Source organism: Salvelinus sp. IW2-2015, unplaced genomic scaffold (assembly GCF_002910315.2).
Source record: "Salvelinus sp. IW2-2015 unplaced genomic scaffold, ASM291031v2 Un_scaffold16593, whole genome shotgun sequence".
Taxonomy (NCBI): Eukaryota; Metazoa; Chordata; class Actinopteri; order Salmoniformes; family Salmonidae; genus Salvelinus; species Salvelinus sp. IW2-2015.
The window spans coordinates 192,004-217,016 of record NW_019957663.1 but is presented as its reverse complement, the minus strand read 5'-3'; the positions used below and the strand labels follow the sequence as shown (position 1 = coordinate 217,016).

The 25,013-nt window shown below is 44.3% G+C and overlaps 1 protein-coding gene across 1 annotated transcript in view; it reads right to left on the bottom strand.

Annotated features, from left to right (window-relative positions):
* The window catches only part of LOC111958965 (suppressor of tumorigenicity 14 protein homolog), a 35,929-nt gene that overhangs the window by 3,766 nt on the left and 7,150 nt on the right, over nucleotides 1-25,013 (bottom strand). Inside the window, exons 2-18 of the mRNA XM_024146878.2 lie at nucleotides 16,315-16,462; nucleotides 15,400-15,560; nucleotides 12,654-12,724; nucleotides 12,224-12,393; nucleotides 11,189-11,224; nucleotides 10,357-10,588; nucleotides 8,257-8,396; nucleotides 8,030-8,133; nucleotides 7,418-7,527; nucleotides 7,127-7,257; nucleotides 6,427-6,531; nucleotides 5,993-6,100; nucleotides 5,552-5,665; nucleotides 5,066-5,185; nucleotides 4,328-4,508; nucleotides 2,521-2,789; nucleotides 73-209 (exon numbers count right to left, since the gene is read on the bottom strand). Of these exons, the coding sequence (XP_024002646.1) occupies nucleotides 73-209; nucleotides 2,521-2,789; nucleotides 4,328-4,508; nucleotides 5,066-5,185; nucleotides 5,552-5,665; nucleotides 5,993-6,100; nucleotides 6,427-6,531; nucleotides 7,127-7,257; nucleotides 7,418-7,527; nucleotides 8,030-8,133; nucleotides 8,257-8,396; nucleotides 10,357-10,588; nucleotides 11,189-11,224; nucleotides 12,224-12,393; nucleotides 12,654-12,724; nucleotides 15,400-15,560; nucleotides 16,315-16,462 (2,337 nt within the window). The remainder of the gene's footprint in view (nucleotides 1-72; nucleotides 210-2,520; nucleotides 2,790-4,327; nucleotides 4,509-5,065; nucleotides 5,186-5,551; nucleotides 5,666-5,992; nucleotides 6,101-6,426; nucleotides 6,532-7,126; nucleotides 7,258-7,417; nucleotides 7,528-8,029; nucleotides 8,134-8,256; nucleotides 8,397-10,356; nucleotides 10,589-11,188; nucleotides 11,225-12,223; nucleotides 12,394-12,653; nucleotides 12,725-15,399; nucleotides 15,561-16,314; nucleotides 16,463-25,013) is intronic.

Here is a 25,013-nt window from a genome sequence, read left to right as displayed (position 1 = left end):
ATTGCATGTGTTTGTATTGTGTGTGTGTGTGTGTGTGGTGATAATGTAGCCTGCCGTGCGTATCCCTCCCACCTGACAGGCGTCGACTCCTCCGGACAGGAAGCCGGAGCAAAGCATCCTGGATGTGACCTGACCCTCGGTGACCACGTTACACACCGTGTCGTTAATGATCTTCACCTCCGCCTTCTGCAGCAGCCGTGCTATGGCACCTGACCGCCACCAGAAAGAGAGGACACGTGGTTACAACTAGCAGGAGACAACATTCATGTCCACTAGCTACAACCCAGGTGCTAATGAGTTGGCTTTGTGTTGGCTAATGGACAGGAGATCCCTCAAGAGAAAGAGGCAGAACGACGGAGAAGGTCTGGTATGAAATATGGATGTGGAGGAAGGTTTAATGGAAGAGAGGGATGACAGAAAAAAAGATGTAGGGAACAAGAGGAATGACATGAGAGATGAGGAAAATATCAGGATGGAAGATGAGGGAGAAGCATTGGGAACGGGGTGACAGAAGACAGGGACGGCATGAGAGATGAAGAGAAAGAGGGATGTCATGAACGGGAGAGGTGAGGGTTGAGAATGAATGGGGAGGATGTGAGGGAAGAGGGACGTCAGGAAAAGAGAGGGATGAAGGGAAGAGAAGGATGCCATAGCGATGAAGGGAAAGACGCCATGATGGGAGACAGATAAGGAGAGAGGGATGACATGAGAGGGATGAAGAGAGGGAGAGAAAGAGAGCACGAGGAATGTCAAGATGAGGGACGAGAAGCATGCCAGGATGAAAGAGATGTATATAATCATAGAGGAGTTGTATAACACACCTGACTGAGTCAAATACTATGCCAAACGATTAGTATGTGAGGTGCGCTGATTCGGCACTTTCTTGGACTATTCCACTGTCTCTTCGCTCCATTCCTATCAAATGAAATCAAGTGCAGCTCGAGCATATGGAAATACTTGACCTAATGCACAGTATTTGACCCAAGTCTGCCGTCTGAGAACAGTAGTGCTGGTCTAAATGACCCTTCATACCAAATCCAGCACAGCTCAACTATCTTGAAAGTATTCAACATGCATATTCAAAATGTATGACCTAGGGATGGGCATGAGTAATCGAGTAATCGAACGGATGTCAAAAATCGATCTTTAACCAGAGAATGGCGGTAGAGTGCATCTCCCATGTACACTCTCCCGCCAATTCGTGCTCAATCATTGTTTTCATGGGGTGAATTGTTTGTCAAAGTTTATGAATTCCCCGCTATATCGCCAAAGTATCACCAGCAGTAAATGTAGGCTACCATTAATCATTGCCATTTCCCCATTAATCTAGAATGTTTGGTTACGGTCATTTCTGTTAATTCAATGTATTAATACGACATACTATTCTCATTCTTGTAGTGCAGACATTGTTTGGAGAGCTCACAAACTACACGGTGATAATGAAGTGGTGGTTTATTTAATTAGTTTTATATCAACAGTTCTGATTTCTTTGTCTTGTCAGTATTGCTTGAGTGCGCACAGATGTAGACTACCTGGGCTGAGTTTAAACCCTTTCACATGTGTTTTATGTCGAAAGTCAAGTGTTTTTCTTCAATAGAGTGATCAGGGTTGTGCAACTATATCCTTCACAGAAAATAAATTTGTGAAACACATTCATCAGGAAATAGCTTCATTTTCATCAGATGACAACCGAAGTGCAACGCTATTTGGCCAGCAGCCACACAATTAAATGGGCAAGATCTTTTTTTTGCAAAAACGATGCATTGCCATCATATTTCTAGTGTTTAGCCAGCTACATTTCTTAATCTAATGTTTTGTTTGAAGTTAAATCTTGCATTTTACCAGAGAAAAGTAGCTACAAATCAGTCAGAGTGCTGTCTGCTGATAGAATGCCAGTTGGTGAATTCTCAGAGTGAAGAAGCGCAACTGAAGCACATAGTAATTTCTGCTCGGCATCAGACTATAAGAATCATTTTAGATCTGCATTTAGAAAACGCAGTAAGATTATTTCCTTATGCACTTGATTTATCTTTTACATTGTGCCACTGCTAGGCGAAGCTGGGAGTGACCCCGCCAAAACCGAGCAGCTCATGATGGTTTCAATGAATGATTCTCAAATGGCACTTGTTTTTTTATTCACTGAATATACTAGGAAATATGGGGCAATTTAGCAATTAGAACATGTTATCTGTAAAGGTTATGATAAATTAGGCATTTTTGCACGCTGTTGGCATATAGATAAATGCGCACATATTTTTCTGTAGTGTATTCTAATATACTTTATTTTATTTGAGTACTCCAGTACAAAAAATAATGATGTTTGTACTCGAACAGGAAAAACATTTCAAATGGCCATCCCTAGTATGACCCAGTTCTGTAGCATAAAATAGAAGTAAATGTATGTTAACTTTGACCCCATGCACTAAATCAATTGCAACATTAGCATTTGAAATGATTCAACATATGTATTGTATATGACCTAGGTCTATAAAACAATAGTGTAACTATATGACCCCCCACCTCCTTCGCGGAGCGTGCCCCAGCCTGTAACCCAACAGGACATGCCAGCAGGGAAGAGGTGGGAGCGTGCGGGTAGGCAGATGGGGTGGATGGTGTTGGTGAACTCCAGCGGCTGGCTCAGCTCCAGCAGGGCGATGTCGTAGTCATAAGTCATCTGGTTGTAGTCTGGGTGGGTGATAATGGTCTTCACCAAGCTTCTCTGAACAGTATCCTGCTTATACTGGTCCTGCATGCCACTGTACGTCTGCCAGTTGGAGGCCACGTGGTTTCTAGAGGAGGAGATGAGGAGAGAGGGCACCATTATTCAGTTATTCTGCTGACCTCTCTGCCTTTGAAATTTCACTTGAAAGTGTTTTTTTACAAAGTACAGGAGTAGATATAATTGATTGTGGGTATGTTAACCAGCCTACAGGGCCAAGGGCTGGCAGTCTTATCTGAAAGGGGCCAGTGTGGTGGCAGGCTTTTGCTCCGGCCAAAGCAGGAACACACCTGATTCAAATAAGGAACTAATTAGTCTTTAATAAAGACTCAATTGATTGAATCAGCCGTGTAATATTGAGTCTAAGATTGCCTACTGCTGCTATAGGATATGGGCTTGAGCTACTCCTATAGAGCTTCTCCACAGAATAAGAGAATGTTGTCTGTAAACAGAAAGGAAGCCGTTTCTCTTCCAAGCTGACTGTGTGATTGTGAGGGGAACCAATGCTAGCAGCAGAGCTCTGTAAATCTCTGTACTGTTCATGAAACCACTGCAGTGCACAGCTACATCATCTCCTACAGTGGCTGGCTCTAAATGGAAAAGACCACATCCATCCCAACACAGCGGTGCTGGATCACATTCTAGTGCAGGGCTAGTGCTCCACCTACTGGGAGCCCAGATAATTACACACATTAGTATATACACTATAAAGCTGCTTTGATGCAAATGTGGCCCTGAAGCATCTCTCTAAACAGTATAATCAGGGGGTAATTTCTCAGTCCTTGTGCTGTGGATCAAAACTCTCCTGTGTTGTGTAAAGCACCGTTTACCCATCATACTCACGTCTCTTAGGGCTCTGTTCAATCCGCATCGAGGAAATTCAGCTTTACAGCGTGATTGCCTTTACATTTCAATGTTCCCACTTTAGTGGAGAACGCATTCATGGTAAACGCTGCACATGTTGGCTCAATACCTTTACATTTCTATTGTGGAACCTGGAACTCTTCAGCTTTACAGATTGAAGAGCCCTTAGTATTAAATGAACGAACAGGTTCCCTAAAACGATGTCCTCTGGAATAATGAATAATAATAATAATAATAACGAGAATGGGGCACCAACAAACTAAGTTAACTCAGTGAAGTAGATGAAAGACAGCAGAGTGGCCATAAACTACCCCCGGGCGTGGGAAAGAAGGACAAAAAAAGATGTTTGAAAGCAGAGTAGAGGGAGGTGGGAGATGGAGGCTTCAGAAGCAGAGGGAGGTGGGAGATGGAGGCTTCAGAAGCAGAGATGGGACGATCTGTCTGTGAATCAGAAACCAGAAGAGGTGTGAGGGGTGCCATGTACACATGCAGGGCTGGAGATCTTGAAAGAAGAAGTCAAGGAGAGAAGCTTCAGTAGAGTAGAGAAGCCATAAACTACCCACAGGCATGATGGGATAGACAGACCCAAAAAAAGAGGCATAGAGAACAAAAGCGAGGCGGAGGGAGGGATGAAGGGAGGACATTTGAAACAATAGGAAGGACAATCTGCAGAGAAGCAGGAGGAACAGAGAAGAAGGGAGAAAGGAGGAGCAGGGAGAGCAGTGTTGTGTATGTGGACCTCACTCAGGGCTGATGGTCTTGAAGCAGTGGGCGGCAGACAGGAGCCAGCGGTTGGAGATGATTGACGCGCCACACACATGCCCACGGGTCTGGAAGTGCAGGCTCACCTGCCAGGGCCACTCCCCCAGCTGCGCATTCTCCCCGCCCACAATACGGTTAAGCTTATATGGCCGGATGCCACAGTCTGTTGGGAAGTATGGCGGAATGGAGGAGAGGAATACGAGCATTAATGAACAGAGAGAAAAGAAGGAGAAAATAACTTCAACTTGACACCGTAGCCTTGGAGCTGAACCGCGCGGCTCATTGGAATTATAATAAGGTACCGATATATTAGCTTATCAAAAAAAACACTGCCAGGCCCCGAGGCTTGTAGGAAAGGAAAAACACAAAAATATTCACACAGACGTCAATAGTTCTCCAAAGAATCAAATAAATAAAAAAGTGCTGGATGGAGGCCCTCCGGCTTGTTTGGTGTTCTGTAGACAAGCAGCCAGTCATACGTTATCCCAGCCCCACTACTCTGCTGTCCTGTAGCTCACTGTTAGGAGTGACAATGATGAGTTTACAACTGGTTTCATGTGCTAGTCGAGGTTTTTGCATCAAACAGGAGTTCTAAAACTACATGCTAACTCATGGATGTTTTTACAAAGACAGAGAGAGATGCCCAGAGAATAGGAAGCGAGTGAAGACGTAAATGAGAGGAGGAATGAAAGAGCTTGCTGCTGGGTTGTCTTGTCTTACCGCAGCCCTCCTCGTCTGATTCGTCGGTGCAGTCTTTGACCCGGTCACACTCAGCGTTCACCTTGTTCACACACGCCTCGTTCTTACACTTAAAGCTGAAGTCAGAGCAGATACCAGGAGCTGCACAGAGAGAGAGAGGTGGATAAAAACTTTTTTTTTTTAAGTCAAAACCCATCAAGAGATTTTTCATAAACCTATTTCAGTGTTAGGCCAGGTTTGATGAAAAAGACACTCCAATCAGTTAGGCATTAGAATGCAGTGCACCATACACAGTGATGGTGCTGTGGTTTACATTGATTGGCTGTATTGATTGAGACGGTCTAGTCTAACATCCCACTTTATCCACAAAACTGAGATTGAAAAGGAGTGACAGGGTTTTCATGTAAGGAGAGGTGTGTGCAGTAGCATAAACATAGCTAATGTATGTCAACAGAGAGGTGTGTCCTGTCACGTAATGGGTGAGGAGTCTGGTGTGTGTTGACTTACAGACGGTACAGGAAGCCTCGTCACTCCCGTCCACACAGTCCGTCTTAGTGTCACACACCACATCCTGAGGCAAACAAGTCCCGTCACCACACCTCCACTCATTCTTAGCACAGCCTGGGGGGGAGGAAGGGAAAGAGATTTACTGATGTGGCCAGACTGGACTCTTGTTCTCCCTCCATCCCTCCCCCGCTCTGTGCTTTGAAAGGCTGAATGCATTATACATGTTTAAGAGTCTTGACAGAGGCTGAGCAAATTGGGCAAGGCTTCCAACAAGCCACATTACTGATAAAGTAATGACCACACACAGCTGAGCTAGGAGCCAGTGTCCATCGATTAGCGCCTTTAATGTTAGCACAATTAGCATGGCATTAGCGGGCCGTATAGCCTGCAGACTGGCATTACATAGATAGAGGGGGTCTGGCCGACTAGGAGGCTACTCACTGCAGTGCTTCTCATCACTCTCGTCACCGCAGTCATTGACACGGTCACACACCCAGTACTTGGGCTTGCACATCCCGTTGTCACAGGCAAACTGGTCCTTTTCACATTCTGAAAATAGCAAGAGGAAATGTCTAGTGTCAGAGGCTTCTATTACACAGACATGCACACACACATGAATGTGAGGGGAGTGGGAAGTATGTGAAGGGGGGTAAGGGGAGGGGTGAGGGGGAGTGAGGGGAAGAGAGGGTTGAGGTGCAGTGAGGAAGGGAGGGAGGGTTGAGGTGCAGTGAGGGAGGGTTGAGGGAAAGTGAGGAAGGGAGGATTGAGGTGCAGTGAGGGAGAGAAGAAGGGGAGTGAGGGAGGGAGGGTTGAGGGAAGAAGGGGAGTGAGGATTGAGGGAAAGGTGAGGCCAAGCGAGGCCAGAGTCTACTTACTGCAGTTCATTTCATCACTCATGTCCCCACAGTCGTTCCAGCCATCACAATGCAGCTCCTTCTTGATACAGAACCCAGAGCCACAGGCAAACTGGTTGGGGCAAGCTGCACACAGTAACAGAATGGAGGGAATGAGGAAGGAAGGAGGGAGACGGGGGGGAGGAGGCGAATGAAAGTGAGGGAGGAGAGAGAAAGATGGAGAGCGAGTGACAGAAGGAGTGTGAGGGAATCACAGTGTATATCCGGTCTATCCGTCTTGTTGCCATCTGCTCATCCCTATTGATCAAAGCAATTAGAAATCCATTATGGCCCAAACTCTGAGAGATAAGCACCACAGAGGGTGGAGGGGACTGAGACGGAGACTAGAAGTACTCCTGCCTGATAAAACAGACAATAAACACGCTCCCATGGTGATTGGTGGACCTGTGATGTCAGAGCTGCAGTCTGTAAACCTCCATCATTGAACCGTCTGACTGAGTGTCAGTCAGCGTGCCACTGGGTTTGGGGCACTAGTTCAGTTGTTATAGTGACGATTACTCTGTCATATAGCAACTTTCACTTCAATAGCACCACCACTCCCATATCAGTTGCCATGGACAGTAAGAGGGGTTTGAAAACAGTACCATAAAATGGTTGCACATTCATAGGAAGTGTCATACAATCCAGAGTCATATATAAACACCATAGAGAAACTACTCACGGTTGGAAGGATCGTATGTGTTGTACTGAGCCTGGAAGCCTTTGTCTGTGAAGGACTCGTCAGAGTGGAACATCACAACCAGAGAGCTGGTGGTACTGGTAAGGGCCAGAGAAGACATCTCCCCACAGTATCTAACACAAAGCACACAACGTTTCTTTGAGTGGAAATACTGACATTGTATGTCAATGGGATGTCATGGTTTAAAGCAGAGAACACATTTCCTTTATCCTGTGAAAAACAATGAAGTCATACTGTTCTATAGAGCTCCAGTAAGTAGAGGACAATTCTTACTTGGTGTCCATGACCTCTATGTAGTCTTTGTGACACACCCTGACGTCCACTCTCGGCTCCTTCATACGGAACATGGTGAACTTGACACGTACCTGCTTCCCTGCAGGGACCTGAGACAGGGTTGTGTTCATGTGAGTCTTAAGAGTTGGAAAATGCCACCACTCCGCCCCTTTGCCCTGCRCCTTGGAGGTACGCACTTGTTCCTTCCTCCTCATAGATTCTAAATAAATGGTGCAGGAAATATGGTGGGAAGTCTCTCGAGCCTGCTTACACCAATTCAATGATTTGAAATCCACAAGGGGAACGGGACCAAGTGGGAGGTGTAGGGAATTGGAACTTAACCTACAGTAACTGTGGAAGAACACCTAGCCCACATCCTCCCCCCAGACCCACAACCTTAAAGGCTGCTGCTGCAGCAATAGGACAGATGAAGATGGAAGAGGTACTGAACAGCCTGGCTGACATTCTGCAGCCTCAGCATTCCCCTCATACAGAGCTATGGATGGTGCAGGAAAGAGGGGACTAGAGAGCGGGACCAGAGAGTGAGGGGGTAAATAGAGAGGTAGCAGAGAGAGGGGGTAACAGAAGGGGCTATGATGCAGGATCACCAACCTCGATGGTCCACTTGCAGTCCAGGGCTGGGGGATAGAAGCTGGGGTAATGGGGAGAGCTGAAGTTCCCCTGAGCATCACTCAGGACTCCTCCACAACTTTTGGCTAAAATGGCAACAGTTGGGTCATTAGAGTGTTCATCATGTTAACTTAGTAAAATATGGACTGTTTGACTGGCATTGTCGTTGTACATCTTGGTAAGGGGATGACTGTGTGATGTTAGCTTACATGTTGTTAGGGGGATGATTGAGTACTCTGCACTGAAGCCAGGCCTCTGGACAGCGCTGTCAGTAACAAGGTTGATGAGCATGATGTTACTGGACGACACCACCTCCAGGGGATTGCTGGGAGGCCTCTGACCACACTTGCTGTAGGAGGAGATTCATACAGGAAATGGAGACGTCAGCCAATGACAGGGCAACACTGATCAAGGTGTGGGACTTCAATTCATTCAGTGACAGAATGTGGTGCAGGCGTGAAAGGCATAAACCATCAGTATACCATCTACACTGTGTTGTTAGAGTGACATAGTACACTTAATACAACACATGAATCAGAAACCCAAATAAGCCCATTAAATACACGCGAAATGTCTAAATAACTGATGAGCACCCACATATCAAAAAGCATTAAATCAACTAGAATAGCCCTGCCCGCTCAGACACACACAGCATTTCAAAGTCAAACAGGTATTTTAGCGAAACGTTCCTGCAGCGTGGGCCGGCGGCCGGAGCCACAGAAGTGTGAATGACGCTGCAAGAGCAGCACTACATCTACCTGCAGCAACGTATTGCCATTAGAAACGATTGTATTAAGGCTCTCAAACCTGGTGTCACCTTGGATAAATCTGATAGGCTGAGCAGCAATATAAAAATATTATGCAGCGCCTGGCTACCCGCATTTGTTTGGCGAAGGGTTTGGAACTTGAAATTGCCTGCAGTGTAGCCCCCACTGATTTGCACTCAGGTTGCCACAGTGGGGGGGAAGAGAGAGAAAGAGAGAGACGCAAAAAGAGTCCACAGACAACCAACCACAATTACACACAGCAGCATGGCTGCTGGGTGGCACCCCTGGTAGATTGGAAAAGAGAGGTCCTTCTGAGCCAACTCAATCTCACTGAAGGTCCCCAATGTTAACAATGAAAGACGACGTGCTGGGCTAAATGCACCAGGATCCCAACAAGTTACTAAAATCACCAATGATGTGACAGGAATGAAGTCCACAGCATTCGCTACACTTCCAAAACGACCGTATTCCCACTGGGGACCTTAGCCAAATACAAAGTGATGTTCCGGTCCCTCTTGGGAATCCTGGAAAACTACATGACACACTTTTACTTTCTTTCCTCATTAAGTAAGCATATGTTGGTACTGGTAGTATGCATGTCTTGGTTGGACCCTAAATTAATAAAAGGTTGTAAACAAGTGGGATACACTGACTGTACAAAACTTTATGAACACATTCCTAATATTGAGTTTTACCGCCCACTTTTGCCCTTAGATGTTGGGCCATGTTGGCTACAATGCTTCCCACAGTTGCGTCAAGTTGACTGGATGTTCTTTGGATGGTGGCCCATTCTTGATACACACAGGAAACTGTTGAATGTGAAAAATCCAGCAGCGTTGCAGTTCTTGACACAGTCAAACCCGGTGCGCCTGGCACCAACTACAATACCCCGTTCAAAAGCACTTACATTTTTTGTCTTGTCCATTCACACACACACAATCCATGTTTCACTTGGCTTAAAAATCATTAACCTGTCTCCTCCCTTCATCTACACTGATTGGAGTAGTTTAACAGGTGACATCAATAAGTGATCATAGGTTTCACCTCTATGTCATGGAAAGAGCAGATGTTCCTAATGTTTTGTATACTCAGTATGTTTCTTGGTAGGATGAAGAATATATTATTTCTTGTGCTGAAAGAAAGCAAGTTTGAAGTTGACTTTCTGCTTCCTTTGTTAACATAGCGTTATCGATTGGAAACAAACCCGCATTCTCGCAGCACAACAACCTATCAATTACACCTAGCCTAGACACCAGGTAACCACCTCCGATTGAACAAAGACAATATGTCTCACACAAATTTGCAATCTTACAATTTAATTCACTTGTCTGTGTATCACTGCTGATATTAAGATGGAGTTTGTCACAGATTTCCTTGGGCTGTGGAGAATAGTGGCATTATGACAGACACTGGCCTGATTCAGCCTCTCTCATCACTATCCCTGTACTAGAGTCTTTGGGTCCATGAAAAGCACTAATAAAAATCTATGCATTATTCATATTATTTATTTATCATCACAGTAGTGGTTGTGAGAGCACTCACTGAGTGATGGCCTGGGACTCATCCGGGCTGAGGGAGTCGTAGATGGACACAAAYTCATCYGAGCAGTCGTCCTCTATGTGAAAGTMGGAGAAGCGGACTGAGATGGCGTTCTGTTCCGGGGCTCTGATCTGCCACTGGCAGCGGGACTGGGCCGGGTACTGATCTGGAAAGCCTGGAGACTGGAAGCTCTGAACTAAGGTGTTAGCCTCCAACCGGAAGAAACACTCGTAATCTGATGGGCAGGAAATGAACAGCATAACAGATTACATTAGTAGATGTACAGACATATAAATACAGTAGCCCAACAAGGCTGTGGGTTTTCCCTGGTCAGCTCACATGCTAAGGAAAAACTTTGACTCGCTAGTCCCAAAAGTGCAAACGCCAAGGCAGATAACATAGTGGGAAAAAGAGCTGTGCTGAGCTGTGTTGTATGGCATCAATCAAAATGTCATATCATGGTGTGGAGAAATGTACACATCTTATACCATGTCTACTACACTGTTCATCATCCAGTGTCATCTGTTGATGCAATGTCAACTATCAACTCTCATCTGAAATTAAATGGAACATGCGCAAAATCGTTTGAGGATTACGCCTCAACACAGAGGGTAAAAGAAGACGAGTGAAATAGGCCAACATCCATTTTTATTCAGTAGGCCACTCATGTACTATATAGCCAGGGCTCTCATTCTCTTCATGAACGGAGCAGCAGCAGCATTATGTATCAAGCGGGGCAGGCATTCTCACAGACTGGCAGCAGCGGGGTGAACAACTAGCGGGTGGAAAATTACAGCGAAATGTGATTGAAACGGGAGACAGTGGGTTTACTCACCGGCTCTGGGGTTCCGGGCCATCCTGGGGTCTGTGCCTGGAGAGAAAGGGGGGGAGGAGAAGGGGGGCGAGGGAGAGAGACAGAAGAGTGGTGGAGTAAGAGGGGGAGGGAGAAGAGAGAAAAGGAGAGATGAAGGAGGAGAGGGAAAGGGGAAATGAGAGTTAAGGAGGGAGGAAGGGGGTTAAGAAAGTGTTACCAAAACTGAGAAGCTGATAGAGTGATGCATGGGCGTATAATATTGGACTGTTGTTTAACGTCCCCTCGCCCCGCGGAGCCCAGGGATACATCTCTGTCTGACAGCCACATCAAATCATATAAACAGAAATCATTTTAAAGAGAGCAAAACCACTAAGTAATATAAGGTGACCCATTTGCAATGCAATGTGAAGTAGACAGAAGCTAGAATAATGATAATGGCTAGAGCCAGGCAGGCAGAGAGCTAGAGGGCAGTCCAGGGGCCAACTACTGTAATGTAATTAGAAGACCCAAACTACATAAAGTGTCCAATCTCTGATACAATAGAAAACAGAGTGGCGTCCCTTATACCTCCACGTTATCTTATTAGGGCATGTCAGAGACATCTAGCTGGCATAGAACAGCCATTAATGCAGAAATCAGATCAGATATGAATGCTTATGGAAGAAGACAGAGAGGGGGCTTGCTTCAGACAATACATTTCTCTTCATTAAACACGACTCTTTAGTTGAGGGGAGGCCAACCATCCTTCTGGAGAGCTACTGGGTGTGCAGGCTTTTGATCCAACTCTGTTACCCCTCATTCAGCTGATCAAGGTCCTGGTGACCAATTCTGTTACCCCTCATTCAGCTGATCAAGGTCCTGGTGAGCAGCCAATTAGTAGAATGATAGGTGTTGGATTTGGGTTGAAGTGGAAGCTTGCAGGACTCAGGGTAACTCTCCAGGAGGAGGGTTGGTCACTGCTTGCTTAGTTTAAACCCTAAGCCCCTAGATAAACCCCCCCTAGAGACTACACCCCCTGGTTTGGTCTTGACTGGGTTGTACTAACTACTAACTCACGTGAGGCAGTGACTTGGCTGATGCGGAGGCTCTGGCCGGAGCGTTTGCCCTGCTCCCTGATGCCATTCCACAGTACCTCCAGGACCCGCTCCTCAGAGAACTCTGGCAGCATCTCCAGGTCCGTTGCCGGGATGTCAAACTGMGTCCAGTAGTAGGCCAGCACCCCCTCACTGGAGAGAGAGAGAGAGAGGGATCACTCAGTCATGCACTTCAACGTTTCTATAGTGCAGGTTTGACTAAACCTCTCCTCAGGTACAACTGGTGTTTTGAGTTGCTGCAATGGACGTTCCATTGTCCAAATTACACTTATCCAATAAGCATTTTCAAAGATTCATATTATGTAATAAAAAAAGTGATCACATGACTAGCTTTATGGCCAACTGTACATTACCAGCATGCAGAAACTCCACATCCCAGAATGCTCTCCTACCTGAAGGCCGTCACCACAGATGTGGTGTAGTACTTGGAGAGGAACTCAACTTGTTTGTAGTTGATCTTAAGCTGGTGAAAAAAGACAAACATAAAAATTAGCATTCACTAGGTTACCTGACAACCCATTTGCTGTTACCATGGCGAAGATAGAGAGCCGTGACCTCAGAGTTCAGCTGAATCCTCCATATAAGGTTTAATTGATCAAGGTTACCATGGTGTTGGGAGTGCTCCAGGTATTGGCCAGTTAGATACAAAGAAAAGTTTGTCTGAGGCTGCAATAAGGCCCCTGAGAACAAGTGTGTATGCTTGCATTCAAACTGCCTGCATGCCATGAATAACAGGGTTTCCATTGGAGATCCCATGGAGGACGAGTGTCTTCAGCTACAGTTATGTGAAAGAAATGTAGAAAGAAACTGGATATCGAATCCTAGCATGTGTTGTTACTAATCATGCTGTCTTGTTCATAGTGTGTGTTAAACTCCAGTTCAGACTGTGAATAAGAACGCATGTAGAGGACATGTAATTATCAGGCTGGTAAATGTTAAATCCAAAAGGTACATTATAAAGGCAGAGTAGCTGAACTCACCTCAGCTCCCTGAAACAGACTGAAGAGAGTAGTGAACGATCTTCATCTGTATCAACTCTGATAAGACCACATTGAGAACCGAGAAATGYGCTGGAGACTTTAATGGACCACAATGGAGAAAGTCTATTAAAAATTTCAGAGGAGAGCAAAATGAGTGATCCACTGAATTTAAACCCAGAAGTGTAGAATGTGATCCCATTGCCGTTTTCAGAGCTCAAACGAGAGACGAAGTGTATCAGTGGTCATCAGCTGGGATTTCAAGGACTCTACAGAAAATGTACAACTACCCTCAAGGCCTGCTTGCCTCTGAAATAATTTCAATAAATCCCTAAAGCATAAAAGTTAGTGATTCTCAGCTTTAAAAAAAGGAATATCAAGTCTCTAGGATTTTTGGTGACAACCTAAGTGTGGATTTCCTTATTCAAAGCTGTTTCTAAGCACAAATGCCATATTCTACAGCAGGCAACAGCAGACTACCAAGTCAACCACACTACCAAGTCAACCACACAGCACCTCCAACATACAGAGAGGTACATTGTTCCCTCAAAAAAAAAAAAAAAAAAACAACTCTGTGTATTCTTTAGTCTTGCCAGTGGAGCCAATAGTGTGTTGGTGTCTGATTGGCTTTGTTAGTTCAGTTGTATATACTGTAGACCCAATCACCAACATATAATGACACTTTGCTCTCTGCATCTGCAATACATGGCCAGAGGATGCACTGAACATACGAGCGATAGAAAATGGTGGTGGTGTGCTCTGTTGTCACATTAATGCTCAGTGAACAGTCATCTAGAATTCCATTCAGACCACCTCGGTTTTCACACATACCTTACATTGTCACTCATGCAGCCATACATACTAAAGCAATGCCACACTGACCGGGGGTTTTAGCAATAGCAGTTTATCATTGTCATGTTCCCAAGTGGCGATACACACATCTCCATTACTCCATGAAAGGAAATGTTGGAAATAACAGAGTAACTAGATGATGTTCTCTCTTCCAGTCCACCCCACAAATATGCCTTTAGCCAGCTCCTTCCACCAGGAGAAAAAATGCTGTGGCAGATAGGTACAACAAACCTTACAAGAGAGAGAAACTGAATCTCAGTCAGTTCTGAACTCTGACACCTGACTTAATACCGTACCTGACCTAAAGGGTATTGTGCGAGGTCAACTTGGTAGAAGGTATTGTGGGCAGAGGTCAACTTGGTAGAAGGGTATTGTGGGCAGAGGTCAACTTGGTAGAAGGGTATTGTGGGCAGAGGTCAACTTGGTAGAAGGGTTGTGGGCAGAGGTCAACTTGTAGAAGGGTATGTGGGCAGAGGTCAACTTGGTAGAAGGGTATTGTGGGCAAGGTCACTTGGTAGAAGGGTATTGTGGCGAGGTCAACTTGGTAGAAGGTATTGTGGCAGAGGTCAACTTGGTAGAAGGGTATTGTGGGCAGAGGTCAACTTGGTAGAAGGGTATTGTGGCAGAGGTCAACTTGGTAGAAGGGTATTGTGGGCAGAGGTCAACTTGGTAGAAGGGTATTGTTGGGCAGGTCACTGGTAGAAGGTATTGTGGGCAGAGGTCAACTTGGTAGAAGGGTATTGGTGGGGCAGAGGTCAACTTGGTAGAAGGTATTGTGGGCAGAGGTTCAACTTGGTAGAAGGTATTGTGTGGCAGAGGTTAACTTGTAGAAGGTATTGGGGCGAGTCACAACTATCGGTCAGAAGGGTTCAAGGAATTCAACTTTGGTAAGAAGGGTATTGTGGGCAGAGGTCAACTTGGTAGAAGGGTATTGTGGGCAGAGGTCAACTTGGTAGAAGGGTATTGTGGGCAGAGGTTAACTTGGTAGAAGGGTATTGTGGGTGGAGGTTAACTTGGTAGAAAGGTATTGTGGGTGGAGGTTAACTTGGTAGAAAGGTATTGTGGGTGGAGGTTAACTTGGTAGGAGGGTATTGGGCCAGTCATCAATCTATCCATCAAAAGTTCAAGGAATTTCAACTTTTGACGCAGGCAAGAAACTGATTGGAAATTACGTATGTCTGTCTGTCATCTCATCACTTTTGTCTGTCACCATATGACCACCATAGAAAAACTAAATCTGTTCAAACTGTTTTTTTAACAGAACATCACCAGGACATGGCATCTGAGCCTAAACCGGGGTCAAACTCACTATCTCTTCCAGGTCGTCTGCCAGCTTGTTGAATTCTGTGCTGGTGGGGTCCTCCAGATTCTGGTTGTAGGGCACATTGTCCAGCTTCATGTGCCCGCTATACACCCGCTGAGCTGGGACACGCTTCATACTTATGGTGGCCGCAGACTCCCTGCCTTTGACTGAGGAAAAGAGAGTAGGAGAAAGAGGAAGTAATTTAAAAAAAATTGTACATGCAACACCAATGCCTCCTCATAAACTTCCAGAGATGGTTAATATGATTCTCTGCTGGAGCAAATAAAAAAAGAACKGGGATTTAGGAGAATTAGGAGTTTGTTAATCTTTTGATTATCTCTCAGTAAAAGCCTCTGATCAGGCTGTAGAGTGAGCGTGTGTGTGACTGTCAGGATGTTCCATCTACTCTGCACCGCGCCACTTTACTCCCCTGAATTATTAACACCAAACAAATTAAGGCCTGTCAAACAAACAGGTTATCAATGGCAAATTAAAACTTCCAAACGTTCCACTTATTTCAGATATTTGTATCAAACGTCTAGGCCTTCAAAGCAGCAGTCAGGCAGCGCCTGTGAATGTGAAATCTCCTGGGTTTGCCCTGTAGATGGCAGGTTTAGATTGACCAATGGCAGTTGGCTAGGGCTGCCAACTCAAACTCTAGTCTTTCTGGTAGATTATAAAAAGCTGCTTGCCATTATTTACATTTCAGCTATCAATGTTCAGACTTTAGAAGAAACAAACCTCCCAGAATACTCCAGGCCAAACTGAGAGAGTTGGAAATTAGCAATATTAGTACGGTTGGAGTTATTGAGCCACTTTGGGGCATCCTTTGCATTTTCACTCCGTCAGACTGAGTGATAGTACCTAGTCTATGATTATTACATGCATTAGTCTCAGACTACATAGTAAAGTTGTACTCACTAACAAAGAGCCAGATGAGGATTCCTGTCACGGCTGCCAAGACAAGCAGAGCGATGAGGACTCCCACTATCACTCCAGTCTTCTTCTTCGATGACATCTTCTCTTTGTTATCCAGGAAGGTGACCTGCTCATGCCGCCCGTTCTGCCCCTAGGTAGACAGAGGCAGACAGACATAAAAAGACGGAGATAAGTTAATTTCTTACCTACATTTATATGATGAGATTACTAATACTCAAGACGTAGGAGTACAATAACATCCAGTGTAGAGTATGTGAGTCATCTAACTTGCAGGACGACATGGAGATTGTTAGGAGATCATAGTTTCAGGATGATTTCAMGAAGAGACTGAACACTGAAGTACAAGACAGTAACTATAGCCACCTCCAGACTTCAGTCTTACCATACGAGGTGAAAGTAATGACAGGGGACTTGTAAAAAGCTACAAAGGAAAAGCCAGTGACTTCAACGAAGGCACTAGAAACAAAGTGCCAATTCTACTGATCCTGGCATCAGAAGGTTCCCATCGTCAACATTCGAACAGTAACAAAGAACTAAATGAAAGCTAAGATTCTGTGGCTCGGCAACTAAAATCAAGAAGCAACAGCAGCTGCATTATCKCAAAGAGGAACTGATCCAACTCACTGTTCTCATCAGGAAGGGTTATGTATCACTAGTATAACCTAAGCCATACTTCTCATTTCACATTGGAGGCTAAAACCTTACTAAAGGATTTAAAAAGAGATGAGCGCAGAGACACAGAGAGAGAGGGAGATGTCCTTGAGGTGTTACCATGGAAAGGTCAGTGTGTGTCTGTCTATCAGTGCAGTAGTCAGATGTGTGGTGTGTGTAGGTCAGCAGGGGAAAGACAGACAATTGCATTTTTTGTGAAACTGACCGCATTCTGGATCATCACCCTGTATTAGACTGACGGTGAATTGCAAAGACGTCTAAAAACTGATTCACACCATAACAACAATGGTGTCAGTCATGTGAAACAATGTTRTTGTTTAATTTGTAAATAAACAAAAATGGGGAGAATCACTGACATGTTGAAACAGGCTCAGAACAAATCCTGACGTCAAAACAGGCCCAACCAGTTTAGTGACCGGAGAGCACACACGTTGCATTGCAGAAAAGACTTCCATGGCACTCTGTATGTGCTCCACCTTCTCTAAGGAACCGCCAACTGTGAGCAAGTACTTGGTGACAACAACAATACTCCCTAGCCACTGCCTCACCATGTCACTAAAACGTCAACAAAACGAAGCAGCTGATTGTGGATTTCAGGAAACAGCAGAGGGAGAACGTCCCTATCCACATCGACGGGACCGCAGTGGAGTGGAGCATGTCTCGGCGTACACATCACTGTCAATCTGAAATGTTCCACCCGCACATACAGGGGCTGTTGCGCCTTCTTCACCACACTAAGACCCTCAAACTTTTACGGATGCACAATTGAGAGCATCCTGTCGGGCTGTATCACCGCCTGGTACGGCAACTGCACCGCCCACAACCGCAGAGGGTGGTGCGGTCTGCCCAACGCATCACCAGGGGCACACTGCCTGCCCTCCAGGACACCTACAGCACCTGATGTCACAGGAAGGCCAAAAAGATCATCAAGGACAACAACCACCCYAGCCACTGCCTGTTCACACCGCTACCATCCAGAAGGCGAGGTCAACACAGGTGCATCAAAGCTGGGACCGAGAGACTGAAAAACAGCTTCTACCATAAGGCCATCAGACTGTTGAACAGCCATGACTAGCTGGAAACTGCACCGCCCACAGGGTTACTCAACCCTGTTTWAAAAAAATAATGTTTACCTTTAAAGTCAGTTAAGAACAAATTCTTATTTTCAATGACGGCCTAGGAACAGTGGGTTAACTGCCCTGTTCAGGGGAAGAACGACAGATTATTTTTTTTTTTTACCTTGTCAGCTCGGGAATTTGATCTTGCAACCTTTCGGTTACTAGTCCAACGCTCTAACCACTAGGCTACCTGCCGCCACTACCTGCTGCCCCACTTTAATAATGTTTACATACTGCTTTACTCATTTCATATGTACAGTGCATTCTGAAAGTATTCAGACCCCTTGACTTTTTCCAGATTTTGTTACATTACAGCCTTATTCTAAAATGGATTTTTTTTWATCTACACACAGAACCTCCACAACAAAGCAAGAACATTTTGCAAATCTATTAAATAAAATACAGAAATTCCATATTTACCTAAGTATTCAGACCCTTTGCAATGACACTCAAAATTGAGTTAAGGATGATCAATGGAAACAGAATGTACCTGCAGATGTTTCTACAACTTGGAGTCCACCTGTGGTAAATTCTATTGATTGGACATCATTTGAAAAGACACACCTGTCTATATAACGTTCAACAGTTGACTATGCATGTCAGACTAGTCAGGAAAGATGAACGGAGCAAAGTACACAGAGATCCTTGATGAAGTCCTGAGTGCAATGGTGCAGGTTCTTAGACTGGGGTGAAGTTTCACCTTCCAACAGGACAACGACCCTAAGCACACAGCCAAGACAACGCAGGAGTGGCTTCGGGACAAGTCTCTGAATGTCCTTGAGTGGCCCAGAACCTGATCAAACATCTCTGGAGAGAGCTGAAAATAGCTGTGCAGCAACACTCCCCATCCAACCTGACAGAGCTTGAGAGGATCTGCAGAGAAGGGGATTAACTTCCCAAATACAGGTGTGCCAAGCATGTAGCATCATACCAAAGACGACTTGAGGCTGTAATCACTGCCAAAGGTGTTTCAAGAAAGTACTGAGTTAAGGGTCTGAATACTTATGTTAATGTAAGATCTGAGTTGTTGTTTTTTTTAATCAATTGTGTGTTGGGGTCTGAATACTTTACGAAGGCACTGTATATACTGTATTCTATTCTACTGTATTTGTCAATGCCACACCGACATTGCTCGCTCTAATATTTATAAATATTTTAAAATTGCATTCTTTTATTTTTAGATTTCTGTGTATTGTTGTGAATTGTTATATATTACTGCACTGTTGGAGTTAGGAACAAGCATTTCGCAACACCCGCAATAACATCTGCTAAATATGTGTATGTGACCATTAAAATGTGAATTGATGTCATATTGACTTATGTGCATATAGTGACTCTCCATATCAGCCCTCTCTCTCTCTCCCTACAGTACTTCAGTATGATGGGTAAGTTCAGGGCTACCTGGGGCATAGGCTAAGATCTATGTACCCTGCTCTGGGTCCAGGGTGTGTGTCCGAGTCCGCTTGCACACTCAGAAGACAGAGAGCGATTACAGAGCAGATAGTAATCACCGCACACAATTGCCTCTGCGCCTGTGGCCCAGCGTGGAGAGAAGGACCCGATCCACCATTAGGGACGGGAGAATCGCTTCGGTATTAAATCAATTTGTCAGAAGTGCCGCCCCTTAAGATGGGGGCTCAATTACACTGGTCTAGATGATAACTCATCGCAATTAAAGGCCATTCTTACCACGCTCTGGCTCTCACACATGCCTCCTAATTGGAATTTCTAACAGCAATCARGGTCTGGAATTAAGGGAATCATTAAGGATGGGGTCAGTGAGCGCTCGGGGGTCGCTCTCTCCATCAGTCACCCTGATCACAGCCTAATAAAACCATTACATGCTTTTCGTCATATCCCCTTTGTCTCTATCTCTCTGCCCTCAAACAAAAATACTACTCCCTCCAGTTAGATCCATGTGAACTGTGCTGATGTCTTTCCAGCTACAGGCCTCAGTAGTGTCATATGATTACACCGGAAATGGTATTGAATGCATTAGACAGTGGACAACTTTCACTGACAGTATAAACAGAACAGAAGAAAACAAATCAAAAKCACTGCAAAAGCCTGTCACAGTGTATTGCCTGTAAAAAAACACCACTAAAGATAAAATACAGTGCCTTCAGAAAGTATTCATACCCCTTGACTTATTCCACATTTTGTTGTGTTACAGCCTGAATTCAAAATTGATTACATGCATTCTGTTCCATACAAGACCCCATAGTCACAAAATGTTTAGACATTTTGGCAAATTTATTGAAAACGAAAAACATAAATATCAAATTTACATATGTATTGACTCAGGGGTTTGAATACTTATTAGAATCAGCTTTGGCAGCAGTTACAGCTGTGAGTCTTTCTGGCTATATTCTAAGAGCTTTGCACACCTGGATTGTACAATATATTCCCATTATTCTTTTKAAAATTCTTCAAATTTCTTGTTGAACATTGCTAGACAACCATTTACGTCTTGCCATAGATTCAAGCAGATTTAAGTTAAAACTGTAACTCGGCCAATCAGGAACATTTACGGTCTTCTTGGTAAGCAAATGCAGTGTAGATTTGACCTTATGTTTTAGGTTATTGCTCTGCTAAAAGGTGAATTCATCTCCCAGTGTCTGGTAGAAAGCAGACAACCAGGTTTTCCTCTAGATTTTGCCTGTGCTTAGCCCCATTCCTTTTCTATCCCGATTAAACTCCCCAGTCCTTAACGATTAGAAGKGTACCCATAACACAACACAGACATCCCTATGTTTGAAAATCTGTAGAGTGGTACTTTGTAATGTGATGTATTGGATTTGCCCCAAACATAGCACTTTGTATTCAGTACAAAAAGTTAATTGTTTGCCACATTTTTTGCAGTATTACTTTAGTGCTTTGTTGCAAACAGGATGCATGTTTATGAATAGTTTTATTCTGTACAGGCTTCCTTCTTTTCACTGTCATTTAGGTTAGTATTGTGGAGTAACTACAATGTTGATCCATCCCTAGTTGTTTCCTATCACAGCCGTTAAACTCTAACTGTTTTAAAGTCACCATTGGCCTCGAAATCCCTGAGCAGTTTCCTCCCTCTCTGGCAACCGAGTTAGGAATGACTCCGGTGTCTTTGTAGTGAATGGGTGTTTATACACCATTCAAAGTGTAATTAATAACCACCATGGTCAAAAAGACATTCAATGCCCATCTACCAATAGGTGCCCRTCTTTGCAAGGCACTGGAAAACTTCTCTGGTCTTTGTGGTTGAATTTCAAATTCACTGCTCAACCTTACAATTATCTGTATGTGTGGGGTACAGAAATGAGGTAGTCATTCAAAAATCATGTTAAACACTGTTATTGCACACAGAGTGAATCCATGCAATGTGACTTGTTTAGCAAATTTGTATTKAAATCAAATGTTATTGGTCACATACACATGGTTAGCAGATGTCATTGCGAATGTAGCGAAATGCTTGTGCTTCTATTTCCYACAGTGCAGCAATAGCAATATCTAACAAGTAATATCTATCAATTCCACAACCGATACCTAATACACACAAATCTAAGTAAAGGAATGGAATAAGAATATACAAATATATGCATGAGCAATGACAGAGCAGCACAGGCTAAGATGCAATAGAGTAGTGAATACAGTATATACATATGAGATGAGTAATGCAAGATATGAAAACATTATTCAAGTGCCATTATTAAAGTGACTAGTGTTCCATTTATTAAAGTGGCCAATGATTTCAAGTCTGTATGTAGGCAGCAGCCTCTCTGTGCTAGTGATGGCTGTTTAACAGTCTGATGGCCTTGAGATTGAAAAACAGCTTCTGTCTCGGTCCCAGCTTTGATTCACCTGTACTGACCACGCCTTCTGGGTGGTAGCGGAGTGAACAGGCAGTAGCTAGGGTGGTTGTTGTCCTTGATGATCTTTTTGGCCCTCCTGTGACATCGGGTGCTGTAGGTGTCCTGGAGGGCAGATAGTTTGCCCCCGGTGATGCGTTGGGCAGACCACACCACCCTCTGGAGAGCCCTGCGGTTGTGGGCGGTACAGTTGCCATACCAGGTGGTGATACAGCCCGACAGGATGCTCTCAATTGTGCATCTGAAAGTTTGTGAGGGTTTTAGGTGACAAGACACATTTCTTCAGCCTCCTGAGGTCGAAGAGGTACTGTTGAAGAGGCGAAGAAGAGGCGTTGCTGTTGCGCCTTCTTCACCACACTGTCTGTGTGGGTGGACCATTTCAGTTAGTCCGTGATGTGTACGCAGAGGAACTTAAACTTTCCACCTTCTCCACTGATGTCCCGTGTGGATAGGGGGGTGCTCCCTCTGCTGTTTCCTGAAGTCCARGATCATCTCCTCTGTTTTATTGACGTTGAGTGAGAGGTTATTTATTTTCCTGACACCACACTCCGAGAGCCCTCACCTCCTCCCTGTAGGCTGTCTCATCGTTGTTGGTAATCAAGCCTAGTACTGTTGTGTCATCTGCAAACGTGATGACTGAGTTGGAGGTGTGCATAGCCATGCAGTCATGGTTGAACAGTGAGTACAGGAGGGGGCTGAGTACGCACCCTCGTGGGGCCCCAGTGTTGAGGATCAGCAAAGTGGAGATGTTGTTTCCTACCTTCACCACCTGGGAGCGACCCGTCAAAGTCCAGGACCCAATTGCACAGGGCGGGGGTTGAGAACCAGAGCCTCAAGCTTAATGATGAGCTTGGAGGGTACTATGGTGTTGAATGCTGAGTTGTAGTCAATGAACAGCATTCTTACATAGGTATTCCTCTTGTCCAGATGGGAWAAGGCAGTGTGCAGTGTGAAGGCGATTGCATCGTCTGTGGACCTATTGGGGCGGTAAGCAAATTGAACTGGGTCTAGGGTGACAGGTAAGGTAGAAGTCATATTCCTAAACTTTAGGTTTGCATCAACAAAGGGGTTGAATACTTATTGACTCAGGACACTTTAGCTTTTAATTTCATATTTATTAGTAAACATTTCTAAAAACATAWTTCTACTTATTGTGTATAGGCCAGTGACAAAAAAATCTAAGTGTAATCCATTTTAAATTCAGGCTGTAAAACTATTTATCTTTTTGAAAAAGTCAAAGGGTGTGAATACTTTCTGAAGGCACTGCATGTGACCACTACAAGCACGAGGGGACATCTGGAGATCTAATGGTATTAACTAAACAATAAGGTATAGTCGGACTGCTAGGCATACAGCAGGGTAGCAGCATATTAGTCAAACCAGTTAGACTGATGGGTAATGAGGTGTTCTGTACTGAGAGGTGTGGTTCAGATAAATAGCTAACAATGACAAGCACCTTTTCACACACCACCATTTGATGTTTGTAATGTAAACACACATATGTGCATCCTCTCTGTGTTTTTCTTATTGTATTGTACATTACAAGATGTGGCTTTAGAGAGTGGGAATGAAAGTCAAAACCAAATCAATGAGTAGTCTGACTCAGCCTGCACAATATAACTGAGCAGAGCAACTGCGCTTTCAATAGACAGGCATTCCATCTGTTTAAACGTTAACCAGGAGTGTCAATGGTTGTTGTTTAAATCCTCAATCATTATCTATGTAGCACCTTTTTAATGTCAGCTCCACCAGAACTTTAGAAACCTGCTGGTTGAAATATCTCATCAGTCTAAACCTACATGGCTTAAGAGATCTATTTATTAAAGTGTAATGCATTTGTGAAAGCATATTTAAATGTAAAATGTCACATCAAACGTGACAACACTAACCTTCTCTGGCTAGTAACATTAACTTTAATTGAAAATCTAGTGTTATAATTAAGTCATGATATAGCTATGCTTTGTTTATGACAATGAACATTCTAATAGTCCCCGTTATTATGTTATGGAAATTTGACCATATAATAACCCATTACATTAGATTACAGATAAGTGGTAGAAAATGGTCATGACAAGTGTCACTACTACAGACATTGTAGAGGTTATTCTGTTCTAGTACAATAACACCACCACATTGTGCTGAGTTAGCGTGAATTCTCTCTCCCTAGATACCATGTAGTTACTAGGTGACTGGGTTCATTTAATAACCAACCTGCTCTACCGGTCATGTGTGAGAGACTGCAGTAGGCAGGGATAACGGGCCGTTCCACAGGACGGTCAGGAGACCGCAGACTGTTGGAGAGTTCCTGGCTGAATTCCTACCTGGGTGTCCCCTTACCGCTCACTTCCACTCTGACCCACACCGCTCACACACTACCAGATAGAGAGCGAGGGAAAGAGGAGATAGGACAGTGTGTGCTCTGATCTGACCGAAACAGCCACATTCCTCCGTAATCACACTCCACTGCTGACACTGATCCTGTCTGGGAAAGGACAGGTCACACTGACCTCACCTGACCCTCGGCTCAATCTTGGGATCTCTGGAATTCTAAGATCAGAAAATTGCTGTTGTGCCCTTACATCCATAAACAAGGTGGATCCCCAAATGTAACACATATCCACGTGTACAAATAGATCTTCTGTGAACAATTTTGCCAGTCGGTAGMGGAATATGCATTACTGGCCAGAACAGAGTTGGTGGTTATAATAGTGGAATCACTCATGTTCTCTTGCGCCGTTTCCAGATATCCTTTCTTGAAGCGCAATTTAAACGGGCAATCTGCAGTTCAAACAATAACAAAGTGGGTACCCCGCCACCGTTTGTGTAAAAAGCTGAGGTATATGAGGCCGGAGAAATATAACCACTCAAATTCATAGAAAAAGCTATGGATGCAAGGACTGACCATCCATTAAATATCAAAATTATAGATGTAACCATGTTGAGACTATAAAGTGTTTGTTTATATTCACAATGTTTACAAACAGAACTAAAACAAGCTTATATATTTGGGGTTCTGATGGGGTACGACAGTTGAACTAAGCTC